Genomic DNA, 14,861 nt, shown 5'->3' on the forward strand with positions numbered 1-14,861 from the left:
CTCCTGCCAACGTCCTCTCCAACGGTCACCACCTATTTATCCTCGACGCCGACGACATATTTCACGGACAACACACGCACATTTTGCATCAACAAAACAGTTATGGTGGTCACCCGAAGGGCGCCACCGGCCCCCGTGCCAACGTCGCGCACAAACTCAGCCCAGCCGATACCCAGAGTAAAGGCCAGGGTCCCGCCTACGTCCGCACCAGACGCGTCCAGTCCGCTTGCGAACGGAGGCTCTGAGGCCGACACAGACGACCTGCCCGCGTCAAACATGCTCGAGACTGCCCTGGTGAGTGTCAAGTGACTGCCAATGGCCGCGCTGACATCTGTTGCAGCTCGACTCGTCATCCAAAAAGGGCAACGGCAGTAGTAAGAGAAAGCTGAAAAAAGGGAAGCACGTAAGCACGTTAAGCACCCGACTATTTTGCGCCGCGTCGCTGACACTCGCCTTCCAAGTCCCGCAGAAAGAGCACTAGCTTTGTGGAGTTACTGACCCGCGTATTCCTCCTATGGTTCACGATCTATACCCTATCTGTATGCCCAAATGACGAGTCGCTCAAATCTCCGCTCTGCCGCGGACTGTACCATTACCGCAAACTCGTTTTGGAGCCCTTTTTACTCCCACCTATTCAACTCGCTCTTGCACATCCCTCCGTAGCACCCTATGTCCAGCGCAGCAAGCCGTACATCGACCGTACCATCGCCGTAGTCAAGCCTATTGCGCTCCGTACACAGTCGGAGTGGAACAACCGCGTAGCGCCCCAGTGGAAGAAACGCGTCGTACCTCAGTGGAATAGGCATGTCATACCCCAGTACATACAGCACGTCCAGCCCTACGTCACGAAAGTGGAACAGCAAGTTGCCCCGTATGTCTCGAGGTTTCAGACAGAGTACGGGACCAAAGTCGACCCGTATGTCCGTGCAACCGTTATCAGCCTTCACAGGTGGCAGCAACAGGCACGTCCCTATGTCGTGCTTGCTGCTCACAAGACCTACGACGGGTATCTGCGCGCGAAGCCGTACGCCGTTCCTATTATCCGGCAGATCCAGCTCCTGTTGCTCCAGTTCGCTCGATTTTTGGGCGAGCAGCGGCGTCAATTTGTCGATCCCCACATCAAGACAATCTGGGAGCGAGTAAACGAGCTAGGCAATGGGGATGCGACAGAGAGGTCGCAAGCACGAAGCAGTATCTCCGCATCCTTCTCTGAGGCCGCGGCATCTGTGTCATCTTCCGTGCGGCCTGCTGCGCAGACATCCTCGTCCTTCATTCCTGCGGCCTCGGAGGCTGTCGTTGGATCGGCAGTTTCTGTTCTGCCAGACATCTTGCTCGAGTCGGAGTCCCCTACTGCCATACCCATTACCAACCCCGTCGCAGCACTGACTGATGCTGTACCTTCCGCAAGCGGCGTTTTTTCGTCCACAAGCATCGCAGCCGAACATGCTATGTCGACCGTCTCATCTATGATGGAAGATCTTGCATCGTCGACCTCGAGTATTGGGTCACCTGCTTCCTCTGTACTTTCCACCGGATCGTCTCTGTTCCTTGATGAGGCCCTTCCAACCGCTTCGTCAATCGCGGTCGAGTCTATTGTGGATCCGGTCTTGTCGCTCGCTGCACGGGTCGAGTCCTCTACCTTCAGCCTCAACGATGAAGCCTCCAGCGCCGTGTCATATGCATCAGCATCTGCCGTCAGTGTCGCCCCCGAAGCTTTGTCAACAGCCTCCTCTGTCATCCGCGCGGTAGGTCCCTTGATGGATATCATTATTGTGCCTTGATTCTGACAGTAAAGTCCGCAGGTTTCGGAAACCATTCTGTCTGCCGCCTCAACAATTGCGACCCCTGCCGCGATTGACGACGACGACGACCTGGACTTTGCCAAACTCTTCGCGGACCTTGGTCTCGAGGAAGACTTCTTACAGTCCGATCACAAAGCATCGGGGACTGCAAGCACTGCTCCTGCGGCTGAGACCGAGTCTGAAGAAGAGAAGGCCGAGAAGCTACGTCTTCGCAGCCAGCAGAATAGGAAGACACGCGCGGATATCACCGCTCGTCATACTGAGTGGGAGGTGCAGCTCGAGGAGCGCATCGTGCTCAACCGCAAGGCTCTGAGACAGGCCCTCGTGGCCATAAGGAAGGCCGCTACCGCAGAACTCAAGGAAACTGACGAGATTCGGAACGAGATCGAGGGTCTCGTGGGAGAGACTGAGAAGTATCTGCGGGGCGCTGAGAAGTACCTCAGTAACCTCAGAGGAGAATCGCGGACCGTTGAAGAGAAAAAGACTATCTGGGAGAAGGTGGTGGAGAAGGTAGACGGTAAATTTACGGAAAGGCTCACTCAGACCGAAGCTGTGGTGAACGGCTGGTATCTGCGTGTTGCCGAGAAGGAGCTGGCGGAGGTACGTAATCGCTCTTCGACCCGACTTCTGGTTCTCAGCGCTGCATGTTTGCTCTCCAGGTTCGACGCCTTGCGGGCGAGGTGAAGGACATCACGGACCGCGCGCAGGCAGACATTGGCCTCGATTACGCTTGGCTGGAAGATGTGACCTATAGAGACTGGCAGCGCTACCACGCGCTGGAGCGGAGTAAGTGAACAGTGCGAAACTTTGTCGACCCTTGCTCAACTGTCGTTCCAGAGAGCCAGGAGTTCCTGCAGCATGCAATGTCAGTCCAGAATGGCTCCCACCCATCGCCACCGATCAACCCTGTGCTCGTCGCAATTGAAGACCTGCAAAACGAGGTGGAAGATGTGGTCGTCGGTTTCGAAACTCGTCTTCGGCGGATCAAGAGGAGTGGCGAGCGCGCTTTCGGTGGCGCTCCTGAGGAGTCCGAGTCCGAAGTTCGCGATGACCACGATGACGAGACGGTTTCGATCCTTCCTATCGAAGACGAGTCGTACAAACGCATGGAGGACGAAGAACCTGTTGCCGCGCCCCCTGTTGTCATTGGTCGCGGTGCAGAGGAGGTAATGTCAGCCCTTGATCGCGCCGCGGAGATTGAGGCGCATGCCACGTCAGTCCCTGAGGAAGAATCAGAAAATCCTGAGCAAGTGGTCGAGGCTCTGGCTCAGGAGGCTGCGGCAGACGACGTGCTCTCATCCCGCTACTACCCGGAGCATACTGAACTATGACCGACGATCTTCATCTCGCTTGTAGTATGTCCATATACTCTGAGCCGTTTTGTTCTTTTAAATTAAGGCGAGTGGACCTGCCCGGGTCGCTAGGCATGCTGATGCCAGGATGTTGTACTGACATGTTTATCCTAGGTCAGTGATTGGTATTAACGCACACTCCTACATTACCGCATCTGTTTGATTTTTCTCCGCCCGGCCTTCGTTCGCTCTAAACTGTTGTTTATGCACTCCTTAGCTCGCGTCCTGTGTCCCCGAATTTGATGTTTTCACACATGGTCTACTCTCGTACATATCAATTTCGAGCTTTCTGTACACCTGCGGTCTATTGATTTGTCTCTCACGTTTGGTCGTGCGTGAGCGACACATGCGTGCGGTGGGGTCCAGCCAGTGCTTCCTGCTCTTTCCCGTTCACACCAAAGCTTGTTGAAGTTTTGCGATAATGTCGAGATGGTACCTTTCAGGCACGTCTACATGAGGGCTGTAACTGTTCGACAGCACAACAACACGCCGGAATGTCAAGCTTTTTCCGAAATGGCTGTCCGGCGTTACAGCTCACCGTCGGATCTGTAGTCTTAAGGCCTGACTGTGTGCCGAGGGACGGAGGGTGAAAGACGTGAAGGAATAACCCCGTGGCAGGTCAGGGACTGACTCGGCCAGGACTCGGTGCGGAGGAACGCGACGGGTGTCAGCACATGCTCATACAATGACAAACTCGTCGGTGCTGCATACTAGTGCCGGCGAGAAACGTCCACCGTCTATCAATGTTTGAGTTTCGGGGCGGGCCCCGTGGCCGAGGGGGGCAAACAGCATGTTTATTGAACCTGCAATATTTTCGCGCAAAAGTAGCATAACCAGGGAACGATCGCAAATGAATGCAAAAATAGTACTGGAGAATTGACATTGAACCGAACATGATATGAAACTCAGCGAACCGGGAACGGAAGGCAACTATTAGGGGGGAGCGTTGCGCCGGGCCAGTCACTAGGTCACTCGAACGGCCTCCAGCGGAGGTTGTGTTCATAGAAGTCGAGCAGCTTATCAGATAAATGGCGTCAGGAAGCCCTAATGCAGAACCACATGTGCCGTCTTACGTACCAAGTTCGGGAACTTCTGCCTGCACAACCTGGACTCCTCGCGGCATAGTTTGTTCCCATGTTTCTTGGTCCTAAGGACCGGTGTGTGAGCACGTTAAGATGAACCTACGGACTGGTACTCACAGCTTGAAGTAAACAATGAGTTTTCCATCATCCATGCGCTCAACGGTGTCGACATGGTCAATGAGGCTCTCCCAGGAAGACATGTCCTTGTATATGCCCATGTTGAAGTAAGCCTGGTCCTCATCCTCGTCCATGGCATCGGGATCTTTGACCTTTTGAGTGGCGGCGACCTGCATACTGGGCCGACCTCTCTTCGCAGGAGCTTTGGCCGCGGGAGCGTCGTCTTCGCTCTCAGACACGGGCTTCTGCTTCGGCGGACGACCACGTCTCTTTGGCGGCGCCGAGATCGTGTTTGGTTCGTCTTCAGGAGTCGCACGCTTGCGGCTGGCTGTAGTACTGCTCGATTTGGTACCAGATGTGACCGACGCGGTAGCCGGCTTTTTCGGGGATGGCTTTTCGGTTTTCTTGCCACGCTTGTTCCAGAAATCCTGAATCAGGTCCTGGCAGTTGCTGAAGGACAGTAGCGCGTCAGTAGGGATAGGAAAGCGAGGACACGGAGACTTCACATGGCATCTGCCTCGCTAACCCAACTGTTGTGTGTCTCCTCGTAGCCCTTCCATTTCACCAGATAGCCAAGCTTGCCCTGCGGTAACACATCTAATTGAGCTGTTCCAAACATTGAGAGCACAACCGATAGACTTACGCCCTCGAAAGTGCCCGGCTTCGCGTCGAGGATCTTCTCGATCTCGTACTCCTCTTCTTCCTGCTCTCCATTCTGCCCCTCCTCCTCGGAAGGGGGCACTTCCTCTACTTCGTTTTCATCCACGGCGCGACTGATCTTCACTTTATTTACCATTGTCAGAGGTGTAAAATGAAAAAGGTGGTTCGTTGGTACGCGAAGGTCGGGATGCTGGTGGGTTGGGATTGGGCACGAGGGCGTGGGAATGACGCGACCCTTCGTGCGCTCAACGTGTTCCCGCGAATGCAGGTAAACTCGGACAGGGCTAAGACGCAGGACATCGCAGAAGTTGAGCCATATTCTGAGCTCGTAGCGAGTGACAGCATTTGGTACGAAGGACAGCAGGAGGAGCAAGAGAAATTACGGTACAAGAAGTGGAATAGTATAGCATCAATCTCGCCTACGCGGCGGACTGGCAGACCTGCCACGACCTTCTCGACGGCCCTTCTTTGGTCCTGCTGGAGGGGGTCGAACGAAAGCGTAATCGCACTGCAGCGTTTGTTCGAGCAGCGCTGTTCCGGACGCTCCATCAATCGCGGCTTGCGCTTCAGCCATAGTTTCGTACTCTACGAGCGCGTACCCCTAAGATTACAGCGGTGCATGAAGACAGATTTGAGTCACATTAAAAAAAAAAGTGATAGGCGGGGCTGTACCTTGACGTATCCTGTCCGGCGGTCGAGATTCATGTGCAGATTTTTAATTTCTCCATATTCGCCGAACTTGTCTGTCAGATCTTCCTCTGTCGCCTCTTCATGGACGCCAGTGACGAGCACAATCCATCCTTCTACCGCTACGACGAGTATCGGAGGGCAGGCGTGCGTCAGCGTTACTCGATGACCGATGCAGAACGGAGCTTACAGCGCGCTGCTCTTGTTTCTGATCCGTGCGAAGACTCAACGCGGTCAAAAGACTGCTGGGATGCAATCCCACTTTCGTTTCCCCCTGTAGCAAAACAGATCAGGAGGCAGACTGCGTAGAGGCCGGCGATGCACTCACCTGCAGAGCTCTGGAAACCTCTGCCCTTGCGCCTAACCGCACCGCCGTTGGCGGCTGCCAAACATCAGATTTATTAAGTCCTGCAGAGAGATCAGATAACTCACTCTCATCGATGGTCATCTCGTCGTCGGACATGATAGATACTGGAGGTGGTGGAGGACGTTGTGTGCAAGTCGCGTCCCGCCAAACCTGGCGCTCACGACGGGCGTCAGGGTTTGGCCGGATTCCATCGTGCTTGGTAGCGCTCTGGGCTCTGGAATTGTCTCTTACCGTGCCTTCTCCTGAACGCCGACAGACGTCGCAAATTCGCACATTGTTCACGCTTATTTGACTTGATACAGGCAGAGGACGGAGACGTAAGTCAAAGATCCCCCTAGAACCGCCTTTCGCCTTGATTGCCTGCAGACGATTTACGTCATTTTCTTTCATCACTCACGCTATGCTGTGCGGTCTCGGTGAGACGCAGTACCATATGCATACATACGAGCTCCGAATGAAGCGGCAAATTAACGAGTCCATATGTGAGAGGTTTACCATGGGCACTTGACACCGAGGGACACCCAGTTCCCGGGTATCTGCCCGCAGAGTTGCTGCTTGATTCTCCGAACGCACGACCCTTTGCATTTTATCCGACCCTTGATCACCGCTCGGTGGACGGTCCACCTGTGGGGAGGTTCACGCCTCGTCGGCGACCCAGAGGTCTTCACGCGGATGTGCCAATGCATCATCGGACACTTCACATCCTTGATGTGTGTGTTCAGGGTAGGTCCCAGTTCCATGCCCGTCATTGGACGTCCACCGTCAAGCCATAAATTCCGACCAAGCTTTTCATCAGCACCATGCTGTGCCTGAGGTTTACGTCTGTAGGCTCCTTTCCGTGTGTGACATCCAGCGTGGTCCTCCGAGCACCCTAATCTCTCGATCGGGCTCATCGTCAGATTGTAAACATCCCGCGCGACTTTCTTCTTTCTCTGACGTTACTTAAAAGACAGGGTCTTGGCTGCTCCAGGTCTTCCCATTCTCCATCATACCACAGACTCTTGCAGACCCTTACAGACGACACTATGAACACTAATTCACTCATCAGCCACCCATGTACTCTGTGCTGTATGCCGACCACTATGTGGTGCAGCCGATGCCAAAATGCTTGGTACTGCTCTCCTGATCATCTCTCCAGCGTAGGTCGTCGCAATTCCACGAAGTATGCTTCGCTCATTGTCCGCGACAGGACTGGCCACGCCACAAGCGGGAGTGTGCCCCTGTCAACGCTGCTGCTGCTCAGCAGCAGCCATACAACATGATAGCAACGCCTGCGCCCGTTCAGCAAGAGCTAATCGCTGTGTCAGCTCTTTTGTTCACGCCGGAAGAAGGTGAAGTTCGATAGACAGTGCGGAATGGAAATGGTCTACTCATCCCAAACCACAGAGCGCTCAAAGATCATTTCAGTCCAGTGCCGCCCGCAGGGGACGCTTTCCCAGGGCATTTGTCCCCTCCCTCTGGTCCAACAATATTTTCCCCGAGAGCATGCCACCAAATACCATCATCCTCACGCAAGGGCTCAATGGCGAGGCCCTGCGCTTCCCGTTGCACATCTGGTACTGCCCTGTCGCACTGCAAAGGGGGTCCCCAGTCAATCGTGCCATATTTCGCATCACTTCGGGTGCGGCGGAGAAAGCCTGGTGTGGGCCTGTTGTTGTTCTCAAATTTAACGGATCACGTAGGCAAGGCTACACTGATGCTGGCTCGAACGATCTCCCAGCCTTGTCGGCATATTTCCTCGCGTATAAGTGAGCTGGTAAGTACCGACATTAGCTTCGACGGGCACGGGAATGCTGACCCACGCATGTCTTGTGCAGAAGCCGTTTTCCTGCATGCGGCAGGATACGTAAATTGCTCCGCGGCGCGGAGAGAGTGGCACCGTGGTCTTCTGCGTGGGCGATCTCTGGCAGAATAAGGATTAATTGCAAGGAAACTTGCATGTTCTTCGCGTCCCAACGTCATTGCACCGATATGTGTCATCTTGCCTATATTATTCGCGCATAGACTTGTATCAGACTGTCCTCATGCTAGCATATTCGACATCTGTTTCGGCAGAAAAGCCTGGCATCGCTCCCTCGAGCCTTCGCCCCTGACGGAAGCTTGCGGGCAAACGTCGTCGATAACGAACACGCAGCCCGATTCCCCGAGCCAGAACGGCCCATTAACAAGCCTCAATGCTTATTGAGTCTAACGCCTTCCTCATGGCATCATGCCTCCCCGTCGCCGCCTGCACAGCCTCACGACTCTACGAAGGTATGGATTCCCGACAGAAGGGATTGTACTATGGAGTATGGGTGGAGGTTTGGCTGTCTACCTTCGTCGACATGAAGTCTCAGGGAGCGTGTGTTTTCTCCGGGAAAATCTTGACCTGGGAATAGTTAGGGTGAGTTTGGCGCGCGGTTAGTCTGCGGCGACAGCCGATACGCAGACGCGGGACCACGGAGAGCGTCAAGACGTAAGTTTAACGTCCACAGCCACCCGGAGGCATCGTAAACACAGAGTTTCATCAAAAATGCTCAGAGGTAGGCCGCAGCATATTCTTCAAAATAGCGGCCATGCTTCACCTGGCTAGCGAGCTGCCGCCAAAGTCGTGCAGAGTCGGGTTTGAGAGCCGTCACCGTGTGTGCCACGGTGATCACACTGGTGAACGGGGGCCTCTGCCTCAGTCGGGGTACGTCCGCATTTCTGCAATTGTGCTGACGATTGTGCCAACAGGCATCAGGGCAGGTGAATAGACGTCGATGTTCGTCGATAACGATAGAGTCATAGCGTCGGACTAGAGGGTGCCAGTGCTTAACAAGTTTTTGTCGCTGATGCAGACTCAGTAGAGACGACCGGTCCGCACTGCGCGGCTCGACCCCGTCATCAAAACATGACATGCGACATGCGAATCTCTCAGTGCTTGTCCTGACTTGTCGTCCGCGCATCGGCTCTCATCTGATTTCTATACGGGCGTGTCATCGCAGACCGAAGAGCGTCACTTTGTAAGTGCATTCGATACGCATGCGGCGCGTTGTTTGTGCTATGACCGCCCTTGGCCGCCAGATCAGACGTCCTACGGTGTGCACCTTGTCGCCTGTATGGAATGGCGGCCGTCCTTTTCGCCGTTTCATCAATACCGTGGCACAGCTACCCCCTGGGGATTCATCAGCACAGGATATGTGCTCTGTTCATGGGCCATCACCTTCGGCCCTCCTCGCTCCTCCATCCAACGTGATCAGTGAGTAAATCGGATCGCTCTCCGGATACAATACTGGCTCACTGACCGTGCGCAATCTTGAACGATGTTCGGGGACGACTAGGATCGCCCCTGACCCTCGCATAATGATTGGGGTAGTAAGTGGCGGTCACGAGCTGGTGTTAAATTCGTCGAATCTCCACGGAGGCCATAGACATTTGGTACGACAAAAGGGCCTCCCACGACTGCCATCTGCACCACCCGACCTATACCAAGTGGATGATGCACACTTGAGAAGGGTATGTGCCCCTTGCTCTTGACGAGTTGACCCTTTTGGAAGCTAATTCCATCCACCATTCATCGATATTGTCGCTCAGCAGAATCCCATCCTCGGCATATGAAACACAAGGTCAGTCCTTGAAGATACATCCCAGCGACCCCTATCGGTCCTCGTTTGGACCGAAGCCTTGGTTCTACTTTTCTGTGTTACAGCTGTTCTTCGTTCAGCTACCCCGGAAAGTGTGGCTGTTTTCCTGTTACAGGGAAGCAAGTACATCTTCCAGGCGGTCAGAAAGGTCGATGTGCCCCTATGTGCCTTCCTTATGAATGCTGTTCATCGACTTATGCAGGGCAACGTATACGGCAAATCCGCTGCCCTGCGGTCACTCGTCCCTTCCCCTCTACGCGTGGCGCGTTCAAGAGAGACAGCGAGACGGACGCTTTACATACCGCCGCCGCGAGGCTCGAGCTCTCGTCTCAACCATCGGCACAGGAGTCGCTTTACATCGGCGCCGGTCCCTAGACTACTCCGGGCCCCGGCATAGAGGTTGAACATTGAGGCTTGATAGCAGATGCGCTTTCTCCGGTATCAGCCCTTGGGCGTTCCAGACCAGCCCATCAAATTCACACATGGCCTTAAGGTGCGTCTCGCCTACCTCCAGCACGCCGATGCGCTGGACGGACTTGCCAGAACACCTACGAATATTGGACAGCTTGCGGTGCAAGATGTGGGTTTCTCCGCTGAGAATGGCTTCTCACTGCCGACGGCTGCGGCTGAGTCTGTGGCGCTGAGCTGCCAATCATGTCTGTCTAGAAGACGCTGGTCGTTGTTCCAAAGTATACCTCGTGTCGGCGGCGCAGCCGTCTTTCTCCTTGTCTTCTCATCAGCCCTGTGCTCTCACTCTGGTCATCGGGTCTGCAGGCCCCGCATGCGGTGAGTATTTCTCGCTCCACTCCTGCGCATCACGAATGCAAACCATGATCTAGAATAGCACATCAAGGACGCTCTACAAGGCTATGCACGTCGGGGTGCAGCGTTCATATCTTGGAACGCTCCGCCGCTGCTCTTCATTCAAGAAGCGCTCTACGAGACGCTGCGAGTTCAGACAAGACGTGTCATCGGTGCGCCAGGTGCGTGCCCCGGGTTAGCGCCAGGGGTTATGAAACCCCGTGGCAATTCGGCAAGGAGAAGCCTCAAGCAAGCAGCAGAAGTATCCAATTGCCCTCTCAGCAGTCGGAGGATATAGCATGTTAGCGGCATGGTGTGAGTATTCGCCATGCAGGTTCGTGCTTTGCTGGCAATGAGCATCAGCTTGGTTGCAACCCTGGCAGAATGCTCCTCGCTCCATATCTGGTTGCAGTTTATTGCCAACTGACAATGGTTCTTCTGTGGTTTGAAGCAAGAAGACACCGCAGCTGAACGTGCTGATTGGTCGAGAGAAGCGCAGCTGTCACCTGCCACCAATCGCATTGCTCCCACACAGTGCAGGGCGACAGTCAGGGTGACTAGAAAAATCAAGGCGGTCGAACAGTCATTAATTAGTGGTCTCTCGTAACAGGTCTCAGAGACTGGGTGGATTGTCCACTCAAATTTGTAGAAGCTGGATGTCCCTCAATTCATTGAACTCATTCCCAACGATACTCGTTAAGCATGTATACACGGAAGGTCTGTTGAATACCATTCCACGCCCGTTGGGCGGCCGACCCTTTCCGTGCTCCGATCCATTCAACTCACGAAGCGGCTCGCCCTGCATACTTCAATGCATACCACGCGGCCTGCATTGTTGCCCGATCCCCGTTTCTGACTAGGTTCTACGCGCTACGTGACCGCTAGGCTCAGCATCACGGGTGAAAGCGGAAAGCGCATGTGTCTGGCAGAAAGGCTCTCACGAGGGCGTGCGCGTTGCTATATCTGAGTTCAGCTACGGCTAGACCTGCAGGGTGGCCCAGAAGCTCTCCCCCCTCCTCCCCAGCCCAAACCGCATCGTTTCCCGACCCTGGAAGTACCGCTAGTTCACCCGCCTTATAGGGCGTGGCGCACTGACTCCAAGTAAAACTGCGGCGCGCGCAGCACCAGGACGTCAGGGACACAGGTGAAGGTGTCTCAGAGCCACTAGAAGGAGCGGAGTGCGCTTCTTGAAAAATGTACTGTGCCCGTGACGAGTCAAACTAAAATTCAGTTTGCACCTTCCTGCCGGCGGGATAGTTACTCCTCCGAAGCATCTGCTAAAATTTTGGACGAGGCCGTCCGAATGACACGCTGGTTCCATCCGTATTCTGATGTTCGGAGGCCTTGGAGCCTCTGCCAGACAAGAAGCCGGTATGCGAGGTAGCTGGAGCGGACATAGACCGTCAAAATACAAGGACACACAAGGATATCTGAGGCACGCAGACCTCGACGAAGAACGAACGGGACCCGGGATGATCGACCTGATGTGTGCTGTAGGAACATGTGTGTGGTTGATGGCGCTCTACAAACGCATACACACATCAAGCACAAACGATTCGCCGAAGGGGCACTAGCACACTTCCAAGGCCGACTATCACCCAAATCACCCGATGAGGGCCTGCAGCTTGCCAAAGTCGGGTGTGCCGAGACCAGTAACCGGGTCCCATCCCGCTCCCGCACTGAATCCCTGTGCAAGATAGCCCAAATTAGCACAGAGCGCATTTAGAAGAACGGTCTGTATGTGTTGAAAACTCACGTTTGTACCACATCCTGGGTTAGAACCAGAGGTGATGTCGTTGAAACCATCGACGAGAGTAGAGTAGAGGGCTGGGTTGAGGAAGCCAAGGCCCGGCTTGCCCTGGGACAACCGGAAGTCATTCAAGAGGGCAATAACACCGGCGAACGTCTAATCGATCACAGTTAAGTAAGCGTATAATAGGTTGTGGGTGCTTGAGTGGGCGGGTTAGCTAAACTTACGGGTGAGCTGGCGCTAGTTCCTGCGACGGATTCAATGCGTCCGCCAACGACGACCTGAAAGCCTTCGCCTTGGGCTGCGACGTCGGGGTACGCGCGCCCCGACGTGCTGTTCCGTAGACACGTGTAAGTGATGCGACGCGGCATTGATCCGTTGATACTTACTTGAAGAGGCCAGCGTTAGTCGAGCCGAGCTTTGTCAGGAATGCGCTGACCGCTGATGACTGATAGCTGGTTGAAATGACGGCGGATATGAAAAAATACTCCGCACATATTCGCATGACGAAGCATACCTTGGCTGAGCAAAGTAGTTGGAAAATCCGCCGCCGGAAAAGCTGGTCGCAACCTCCGGATTGATACGTGTGGTGGCACCAACCTGGGGAGGCTTGCATGAGGGAGTCAAAAAGCTGCGACGGCCGTCGGGACTTACGGTCGTAACAAAAGGGCAGCTTGCGGGGAAGTTGGGTTGGAAGCGCTCAGTGTTTGTGCCGTCGTTGGAGAGGCAATTTCCAGCGCCGACGCCGTCATCTCCGCTGCTGAACATGATGCTACTCCCGCGTGCACCCAGCTGACCAAAGAGGTTACAGACCTCGGTCGCGTAGTCCGAAGGTACCTATCAATGCTAAGCCTCAGTATGGAATGAATGGGACAGCCATCAGGCACAGTCATACCGTTTGTTCATCATCACCGTAAGAAGTTCTTCCCGTTGGAGCGAGCGTTAGTCACGGGCAATACCAATTTTCAATGGGAGGCCTTACGTGAACGTTTGCGGCACGCTGGACTGCGCAAGGATGAAATTGAGCCAGTCCAGATAGGGCTCGTTTGTATTCGATGGAGTATTTGAGTCCGGAGTAAACGGAGGCGAACCACCGGTACTGCTAGTGTATCAGCGGGGCATGGCGCGCATCTGGACAAGAATCACGCACCTGTAGTAGACGTTCGGTGTGGGGAAGGACATCCCCTCCGTATATTGGATATCAAGGTTTGCCTTCAAGTCGCCGAACTCGTTAGCAGCAGCAATCCGTTTTCAGCGATCCGCCCCCGCTCACTCACCTCTACACCGGGGTCATTCTGGTTATTCTCGCCGCCGTTAACCTGCACGTGCTGGAATGTAGCCCCAGCAGCATCTGTTCTGAACTTCTCGAAGAAGGTCTACCGGCACAACTCAGTGTATAGCGCGGCTAGCGACAGACGAAACACACCTGAAGATCCGCGTCGTTTGCAAATTCCTCGAGATATCCCGCGACGCCAAGTCGATTGACGTCGGTCGCCTGAGGCACGTACGAGGTCGTATTATACAGGGCGCGAAGACAAGCCGGTGTGATCGTAGTCGCGCAACTGGACGGCACCGTTGCCAGACTTGTGGGTCCGGTCAGCTTCGGAGCAGTCTCAATATCATTGTCGAGCGGCCTGATCTGGGGCTGCAGGAAACTTGTCGCGCGCATGCCGCGCATGGTGCCGAAGTAGGTGGTTGGCGTGATCACCCCAACATGAGCGTGCAGCACGCTGGGAAGGCTGTACGATGTCGTGCGAACAATATACTCAGATGTAGTATCGTGCTCGTAGATGCTATAGGTAGAATTCATCATGCGAGATGCCTGCTCGACGGTGACCAGAATGGAAAGCCAAGATCCGCCATTCAACCGTTCGACATGGGTAAGCGGCACGCCGTTCGCAGCGAGCCATGCATCCACGAGCTCTACAGAGTCTGGATGCGGCGCGACTAAGGCCTCTGCATCTTCTTTGGACAGGTGCTGGCCGTACCTGTCAAGCAAGGTTTGTAAGTCTTATTCTTTCCGTGCACGGTAGCCACGGCAGAAACCGCTATCGATGGACAATGTCGGCGGGTTCGATGACCGCCCTTCGTGAGAAGGGTTTTCAGGCACGGTGTGGATGCACTAGTTTTTGTAACAGAGGTATCTGAAACGGACAACTCACTTCTCATGGACGGGGTCGCTGACCTCGTACAATGTGGTGATGAGATGTCGAGCCTGTCCTGCTTTAGAGCTATCCGCATGTCCAAAACATGGTCCGGAGGCGCGGGACCATGGCATTTCCAGCCTTTCGGAACATCATTCCACGCGTGCTTGACCTCAAAGTCCGAGTCCCATCTCCTGGAGACGAGCGGCTTGGCCGCCGCTAGCGGGACGAGCGCCAAGAGGTAGAGGGTCGACCGAACCATGTCTGCGAACGGACGACGGTGGGTGCTGGTCTGCTCGTCCCCGAGACCAACTGTCGGTTATATAGGCACGTTTCGAAGGTGTGCCATGCAGCCGAGAAGCTAGCGGGATTGTTATCGACGTTCGGCGTGGGATATTGCCCGCCTAGCGGGTAGATCAGGTGCCTTCCGCCCCACGCTGGCTACGAACAGCCAAGATTTCGAAGCATACGAGGGCTCATCTGTTTCTCATGCT

The 14,861-nt window shown here is 54.8% G+C and overlaps 6 protein-coding genes across 6 annotated transcripts; 3 read left to right on the top strand and 3 right to left on the bottom strand.

Annotated features, from left to right (window-relative positions):
- Window positions 1–40: 40 nt before the first annotated feature.
- On the top strand, window positions 41–3,467 carry PHACADRAFT_263840 (uncharacterized protein). Its single transcript, XM_007400721.1, has 7 exons — window positions 41–294; window positions 341–403; window positions 462–1,745; window positions 1,803–2,402; window positions 2,462–2,588; window positions 2,640–3,200; window positions 3,269–3,467. Exons 1-6 carry the CDS (start codon window positions 103–105, stop codon window positions 3,131–3,133), a joined length of 2,760 nt encoding a protein of 919 aa, XP_007400783.1. The 5' UTR covers window positions 41–102; the 3' UTR covers window positions 3,134–3,200; window positions 3,269–3,467.
- A 463-nt stretch (window positions 3,468–3,930) lies between these two features.
- On the bottom strand, window positions 3,931–5,198 carry PHACADRAFT_263842 (uncharacterized protein). Its single transcript, XM_007400722.1, has 5 exons — window positions 4,997–5,198; window positions 4,860–4,936; window positions 4,354–4,803; window positions 4,232–4,301; window positions 3,931–4,170 (listed from the first exon to the last, which is right to left on the bottom strand). Exons 1-5 carry the CDS (start codon window positions 5,147–5,149, stop codon window positions 4,123–4,125), a joined length of 798 nt encoding a protein of 265 aa, XP_007400784.1. The 5' UTR covers window positions 5,150–5,198; the 3' UTR covers window positions 3,931–4,122.
- A 224-nt stretch (window positions 5,199–5,422) lies between these two features.
- On the bottom strand, window positions 5,423–6,210 carry PHACADRAFT_152568 (uncharacterized protein; the record flags this gene model as incomplete). The annotated part of the gene is made up of 5 exons (XM_007400723.1): window positions 6,133–6,210; window positions 6,029–6,082; window positions 5,891–5,974; window positions 5,686–5,822; window positions 5,423–5,614 (listed from the first exon to the last, which is right to left on the bottom strand). Exons 1-5 carry the CDS (start codon window positions 6,161–6,163, stop codon window positions 5,423–5,425), a joined length of 498 nt encoding a protein of 165 aa, XP_007400785.1. The 5' UTR covers window positions 6,164–6,210.
- Window positions 6,211–7,092: 882 nt separating this feature from the next.
- Window positions 7,093–7,819, top strand: PHACADRAFT_166193 (uncharacterized protein; the record flags this gene model as incomplete). Its single annotated transcript, XM_007400724.1, has 4 exons — window positions 7,093–7,206; window positions 7,257–7,398; window positions 7,454–7,527; window positions 7,550–7,819. The coding sequence occupies 4 exons, from the start codon at window positions 7,093–7,095 to the stop codon at window positions 7,817–7,819; spliced, it is 600 nt and encodes a 199-aa protein (XP_007400786.1).
- A 1,568-nt stretch (window positions 7,820–9,387) lies between these two features.
- Window positions 9,388–11,155, top strand: PHACADRAFT_263847 (uncharacterized protein). The gene is made up of 5 exons (XM_007400725.1): window positions 9,388–9,544; window positions 9,626–9,654; window positions 9,875–10,165; window positions 10,216–10,458; window positions 10,512–11,155. Exons 3-5 carry the CDS (start codon window positions 10,155–10,157, stop codon window positions 10,777–10,779), a joined length of 522 nt encoding a protein of 173 aa, XP_007400787.1. The 5' UTR covers window positions 9,388–9,544; window positions 9,626–9,654; window positions 9,875–10,154; the 3' UTR covers window positions 10,780–11,155.
- Window positions 11,156–11,859: 704 nt separating this feature from the next.
- On the bottom strand, window positions 11,860–14,633 carry PHACADRAFT_263851 (uncharacterized protein). Its single transcript, XM_007400726.1, has 13 exons — window positions 14,416–14,633; window positions 14,305–14,308; window positions 13,650–14,211; window positions 13,501–13,599; window positions 13,374–13,435; window positions 13,206–13,322; window positions 13,119–13,146; window positions 12,878–13,060; window positions 12,741–12,823; window positions 12,613–12,678; window positions 12,451–12,556; window positions 12,230–12,379; window positions 11,860–12,160 (listed from the first exon to the last, which is right to left on the bottom strand). Exons 1-13 carry the CDS (start codon window positions 14,627–14,629, stop codon window positions 12,077–12,079), a joined length of 1,758 nt encoding a protein of 585 aa, XP_007400788.1. The 5' UTR covers window positions 14,630–14,633; the 3' UTR covers window positions 11,860–12,076.
- Window positions 14,634–14,861: the final 228 nt, after the last annotated feature.

This window comes from Phanerochaete carnosa (assembly GCF_000300595.1).
Source record: "Phanerochaete carnosa HHB-10118-sp unplaced genomic scaffold PHACAscaffold_11, whole genome shotgun sequence".
Lineage (NCBI taxonomy): Eukaryota > Fungi > Basidiomycota > Agaricomycetes > Polyporales > Phanerochaetaceae > Phanerochaete > Phanerochaete carnosa.